At 48.3% G+C, this 6,718-nt stretch overlaps 1 protein-coding gene across 1 annotated transcript; it reads right to left on the bottom strand.

Moving 5' to 3' along the window:
* Positions 1-36: 36 nt before the first annotated feature.
* On the bottom strand, positions 37-3,422 carry LOC122385762 (probable E3 ubiquitin-protein ligase HERC1; the record flags this gene model as incomplete). The annotated part of the gene is made up of 4 exons (XM_043374248.1): positions 3,297-3,422; positions 2,408-2,540; positions 509-754; positions 37-205 (listed from the first exon to the last, which is right to left on the bottom strand). Coding segments are annotated over exons 2-4 (544 nt in total), but the record flags the coding sequence as incomplete, so codon positions are not given.
* Positions 3,423-6,718: the final 3,296 nt, after the last annotated feature.

The following is a 6,718-nucleotide window of genomic DNA, read 5'->3' as shown; positions in this document are numbered from 1 at the left end:
CCCGTCCCTTCTCCCCTGGCCCCGCTCTCCCCTCACCGGCGCCGGTCTGCTGCGCCCAGCTTTGTCTGAGCAGTGAAAACACCAGCGTCAGGCCCGTCTTGACGCCCATAGCCACCAGCGCCGCCTGTCCGCCGCCGGAGCCGGTCCCGGCGCCGTCCGCGCACACCCGGCCAGAGTCCCGCCGGCCCGGCGACGGGGACACGCTCTGGGAGCGGGAGGGGGGGGGGGGGCGTTAGAGGTGTCAGGGTGGTAGGGAGTTGGATGTGTGACCCAGTGTGCATACGCTTGGTGGTAAAAGCTAATAGCTATCATGAAATGGTACAGGAATACTTGCTACAATAAAATGGCATTTTACTTTTGATTCATAAAAATATGCTTACCTGCATTAAAACTTGTTTAGATGCGATCGCAACAGATTGCACCGTAACGAGCTAATCACGATTAAAAAACAAGAAGTGGTATTGAATCAATAAGCTACTCAGCACCAGTTATCCAGCCCGTCACCCACCTTTCCGGCGTCATGGTATTTGGTGGCCAGCGCGTGGAATATCCTGCGCAGCACGATGAGCCGCTGTCTGAGCAGACCGGAGATCGGCGAGTCGGCGAGCACGGCGGCGGCCAGGCCGAGCTGGGCACTCAGCAGACTGCCCACGAACGCCTCGTGGTCGGCCCGGCTGGCGCCGCTCTCCGGCTCAAAGTCGGGCAGTCGGGTGGTCGGTGGGGCCGGGCAGGTGTCGTGCAGTGGGACCACCTCCTGGGGAGGGGAGAGGAGAGGGTTTGTTACCGTACGGCGAGTTTAGCAGAAATGTCACTGAGATCTTAAAGGTAGTGTGCCAGCTTTCCTGGACCGTATGGAGTTAATGGCCCAGATAAGGAGAACCGGATTTTTAGAACTTATCCATACCTTCAAAACTCATGGAAACGTCTTAAAGTCTTCAAATTTTGAGTACCCCAGTGCGAAATTCGCCCCGACGGGTTGTCGGTCGTACCCCAACCACATTTCACACCACTATGAACAATAAATGCACACACTGAAATCGCTATTACCGATAGGCTCATCCAATCAAGTTTCGATAAACCCGTTCATAATCTCCTGCGGTTTCGAACACGGCTGTTAGGTGGTGCGGTAGGCCGCGCCCAAAGCCAGGGCCCCGGTAACGTGAGGTAGCCGAGTCGGGGCAGCGTGCGCTGACCCAAGCCGGGGCCGCGCGTCCTCCCGGTGTCATGTGATAGCCCGGGGCTGCCCGCGGGGATGCGGTAGACCGCGCCCAAAGCCGCGGCCCCGGCTTGGGTCAGCGCACGCTGCCCCGACTCGGCTACCTCACGTTACCGGGGCCCTGGCTTTGGGCGCGGCTTCTGCTCATACTTTGTGGTGCGGTGGTGGTGCGTCGGGCCGCGCGCTCTGACTTCGGCCAAGAAAAATGCGTCAGCTGATCATTGTCATTTCTGCCACTTTCATGTGGTAAAATGGGGTCATAACTTTACAGACGGCTGTTTCATATCAATTATTTTACATAAAATAATACTTCAAACCATAAATTAATGTTTGACAGCCAAATTAAAGAAACAATACCAATACAGGCTTACAGTTTAAATTCGACATTGTGTTGTCTACGATTAGACAGCTGATAACTCATTCCTGTACGTCGTAACCGGTAACTCTATAATGACCTTTGCTTATTGTCACATGTGCGCCGCATTCGTGATTGTTGCCGACGCCTGTTTGCAGGTCAGCCTACTACAGTTGTTATACATATCGAAAAACCGATAAACTTTTAGGCGAAAAAAGCACTATTTTAGGATCATTTTGATTTTTTGCGATGTTAGGTAAAAACAGAAGCTTCTTATCCTAGGAAAAATAAAATGGGAAATCATTCGAAGGTGGCACACTACCTTTAAGATTGGAGAGGCCAGAGTAAGAGTATGGCATGGTCGTTATTAATTTGAACAGAAATTTGACTGGAATAGGAGGAATGGCCAAAAGTATGACTTTCCATAGCATTTTTAGGAAAGGCAAAGAAGTTTTAGGGAAAGTAGCATTGCTGTGATTAGGAGAGTACAAATAGAAATAACTATAGCATCATTGTCCAGCATTTTGAAATTAGGCATAGAGGAGTTTTCCACCTTTATGGGTATAAATTATTATATCACAACCAAAATTGCACTGTAAAATATACAACATCACCATATACCAATTGTTATTACTAGCCTATAAGCTACTTGGCAATAAAGTCCAAATGTATGAGCTGCCTCTGAAATAAAATCAGTAGGTTAACATAATCCACTACAAACACAAGGATATTCTTGACAATGAGGCTGACAGCAGGTTTTAAAATCACGAGCACCATTCCACCTTTGCCATCACAAGCAGCTAAATCCTCCAGTGTTCCAGAGTAGGAAGCCTCACCTTGGACTCAATGAGGCGGGCGTAGAGACCCTCGGCAGCCTCCCTGTGGCAGACTGATTCGGGCTTCTCCCCAATCCAGGAGGAGTTGAGGTGGTCAGACCACTTGATCTTCACACCCTGCCCAGCCATGGTCCTGTTTACAAAATAGGTAATACAGAACAGATCAAACAATCATAATAAGCTAACACAATTAGCTAGCAGATCAATAGATTAAACCTCAGTGCTAGAAAGTCGCAAAACAAAAGCGCTCAATGTCAAAAACATGAAATAGGAGAAAAGTTGCTATATTTGATAGGCAAGGTTAAGGGTGATTTCTTAATTTGTTCCATCTGGTCAGGCATTGACCATCAGCCCAGGGCCCAGGCATCAAGTACCTACCTAATATTCTTGCCCCAAAGTTACCATAACCAATTACAAATTACAAATGTACACTGTAAACCTGACTAGAACAAACTTTAAGTGTTAAAGTAAAAAAAAAGTTAAATATCAGTCATCAACATCATGAGATCATTCCGAAGTCGGAACATGAACAATTTATTGAAAATTCAACAACAGTCACATTTTTGGAAAAGAGTTCAATTGCCAAAATACAAAATATGCCTTTCTAATAAAGAAATCAATTAATTCCTTTATATGCCAAAGCAACATAATACATGATATAACGCACTGTGCACGGGGTTTGAATGAGGACGTGTCGGAAATGTAATCTAAATATTGATTATCGCTCCTTATATGGTCATCGCTCCGCCCATTTTGGTGACGTCATAATCTTAAATTAGATTAATCTTATTTTAGATTACCTCCCTGCAGTTTGCCCGACTGAAATGCAAGGCCGATTTGAACCTTGCAAGGGAATGATCTTTTTCATAGCAATTACATTATATTCTACCTTTTGGTAGGATGAGGCGTTATATAGATGTCTACTTCATGATTTTCTGATAGCTATGGCAAATAATATCATTCGGAGTGCACAAAAACACTCAAAAATTTTCGCAAAACGTCCCAGAGGACACTTGCAGAGATACGAGCCACAATAGTCTCAAAAATGATTGTTTACAACACAAAATTATCAAGAGCTAAAATCATGGCAATGCTATTACGGAATTATCCCAGAAAAAGACCAATTCCTAGCGTATTCGCCTACTCATGCAAAAAAAAAATAAAAACTTCATAAAAGTTGCATGGTATCGAGACAAATTTGGACGTAAACTTGGATATTTGTACACTTGTATACCTATACTATAGATGGCGCTGAGGTTCAACGAACTTCGAGATGGGGGCCAGGGCAAGGACCAGGCCAGGGCATGGGCGCCTGCTCGGCAGATGGCAGGACGGTCTAACGAGCCACACCTTTCTGAAACCTTTCAATTGAAAAAAAAATCGCGGAGCATTTTGGAGCATTTGGCCGGCATCGATTATTTCATCTACCTACCTTTTCGTTTCCGAGTTTCGTTTCCTTGCGCCGTTTTGTCAGAACAATTGTCGAATATCTAGGCGAACGTTGACCGTCTTTGACCTCAGCTCTGCTGACCTGACCTTCGACCTTACCTAATAAGTGACTGTACCTACAACATCTTCAAAAATTTTGACGCTCTTCTTGGCCAGCCTGGAAGCCGACGAGGGGGCGTTCAACCCTCCCCTTCCTTGTACCTACCTAGGTACTTATAGCAGTAAGGCGCGTGGAAATCCAGGAGGCAGGAGCTCCAGTGACCTGGGAAAAGGCGGAGCGGCCTCTACTGGGACCCGTGGAACTCCCCTATATGCAGACGAGAGCATTCGTTCCATCAATATGAGGAGCAACATTTGTGTCCCATCCGCTGCTTCTCATGACGAGAACGATTCTTTTTTTTTGTAATCGATGTCATCTGATCGTATCTAAAGAGGCAAAAATGACATCCAAGCTGGACAGCGGCATCCCCTTGGTTGTGAATTAGGTAAAGTGCCTTACGAAAGGTTAAAACGGACCACATTTTACTTGGCATCTGTAATCTGTAACACTACACCGCTTTCCCTTTTAAAACAGCCTCACTCTTTTAAATGTGTCTTGGCATGCGGCATCCCTAATGTCCAGCACACAAAAGTAGCACAAAGTAGCATACTCCAGCTTCCAGACCTGTTTGTGCTGTAAACATTTGGATATGGTGTTCACCCCGAAAACGGCGTCCACAACAATAAAATGTCGCGACAAATTAACGACTCTCTGTGGGCTCTCAGCCACCACCAATGACCAATAAATGTCGACATGGAAGGACAGTATAATTTATATCCGACTTTGGTGGCCGAGTGTTTATACGTGGTAAGAAACATACCATTCCTCGGTGGTCTGGCCTGTTGCTCGGCCAGACTGGCCAGCTCGGCCAAACTGGCGTAACAACAAAACGCTACTCGACGGGCTCTTTATGACAGTATTGATGTCTGTTTTATCTTTTGACAAATGGTATTGCTCTTGACGACATATCTGACCCGCCTATGGCTGCTGGCTGCCAGCCCCTGTGGACGCCCAGCTGTGAAAAGCTCTGAAGGTTATAGGTAGCTGTCGCAGCTCTAGCGGTCTCTAGCTGTCGCAGCTCTCTGACTGTTAGCTGTGGCTGCTGGCTGACAGCCGCCCGTGGACAGATAGGTAAGTACACCGGCGCGGGCTGCCGGTGACACCCACCGCGGCGGCCGTGCCTCCACTGCGCGGTTGTATCGCACCGACATCGGCTGCCGCGAGCTGCTGGTGCTATCTCCGTACACATCTTCTCCATTAGAGCGTGCCCGCCGCCCGCCCGGCTCAGCAAATAATTGAATTTCATCGCGGCCGACATGGTAACATGATGCGGGTGGCGCTGACGCTCAACACGGTAGATGATGCCAGGTGAAGGTTCTAAGTTGCGCAACGAAGTGCGACTTGCAGCCATCTAATGTCAAGAAACACCGACATTGGACACACAAAAGATTTCATGGAAAATGACGGGACCAATCCTTTGACAATCATCGAACCTCCCCATCACACCTGTCAAACAGGATAATGGTGCCACCGCTGCCATTGCAATGCTGGAGCGCCTGCAGCAGAGCGCTGAGCCTGCGATTGTGGATATAAGCAGCAAGTTGGCGATCAGCTCCTTCGATTAGCAGATCCACTGATCGCTGAAAAGTCATCGGCAATCATTAGCCATTGCTGACGACCTTTGAACCACCGCTGAATATGCCTGAGCGGTGGGCGAACGCCACACTGAAGGCGTGGGGCTCACTGTGCCTCCGCTCACCAGTTATTCATGTGGGCGGCTCATTTCAGCCGCGAGATAAATGCCCGCCGAGTCCGTCGCTCGATCAGTTTCATTACACCTCGCCGGCGACTGCTTTATTCTCTTCATTAATCCTGCGCCGCCATTTTTCACATTATGTGACGCCGCGCGGCCGGCGCTATCACAATTTTATAACTCGACTCGGGCCAAACTAATCATCTAAATGCCGGCCCAAACCGCCAAATTTAATAAAAGGCGCTCGGCTGGCGGATGCGACGCCCGCTTTAGTGTCGCCGACGCTCATATCCGCCGCCGACTAATAAGAATACATGGCGTTAGCGGTAAGCCGACCGGCCGTAAGGGATTCTCTGAGGCGCTTTCAGTGGGCGTCTCGTCCGCTCTGTCGCGCAGCTCGGGCTCCGTCGTCTCGGTACGGGCGCTGCTGGAGATAGGTACCTGCGCAGAGATCGTCCTCACCCGGAGGACAAGGGTTGGACGAGGTAACACGGAGGATGGAGAGACGATCTGGTCATGAACGGCCTCGTGAAAGAAGCGATGGACAGTGAATGCTTTACAAGACTGATGTGAAGAGAGGAGCTGCAGATCATGATGCTAGAAGGCTTTGCTATAAACATCAGAGCCTGAAAGACAGTTAAGGGTAAAGTAATTGGTATCCAAGGACAGGACTTTGATCTTATTGTTTTAATCGGTATGCAGGTCTGTGTGAATTCATCGGAGCAGCACTAGCACCATACATACTATGTACCTATGTACGTACGTTTGTGACGGGCGAGGCAGGCTGATGGTTAGGCTGTGCCGCAATGCACGCAGGCTGTGCTGTAGCTGAAGAAGTCTGGCGGGAAGGCTGTGAGGTTTTTGAGACAAATATGTATTTAACTCCGCATTCAGCTGCGAGATGAAGGTGGCAAGGATGTGAAATATGTAAGCACGGTCCACGGCCCTTATAAGTATATGCAAGCGCCACATTTAAATACAAATAAGCATAGAATCTATTATCATTGAGTCAGTCAGCCGCCTGAACTGCACGAGTGACAGTCGTTACTCGTTGATCATGAACAAGTCG

The sequence above is a fragment of the Amphibalanus amphitrite genome, unplaced genomic scaffold, assembly GCF_019059575.1.
Source record: "Amphibalanus amphitrite isolate SeventyFive unplaced genomic scaffold, NRLGWU_Aamphi_draft 000230F_arrow, whole genome shotgun sequence".
In the NCBI taxonomy this organism is placed as follows: domain Eukaryota; kingdom Metazoa; phylum Arthropoda; class Thecostraca; order Balanomorpha; family Balanidae; genus Amphibalanus; species Amphibalanus amphitrite.
Note: the sequence above shows the minus strand (reverse complement) of the source record. Positions and strands in the feature narration are given on the sequence as shown.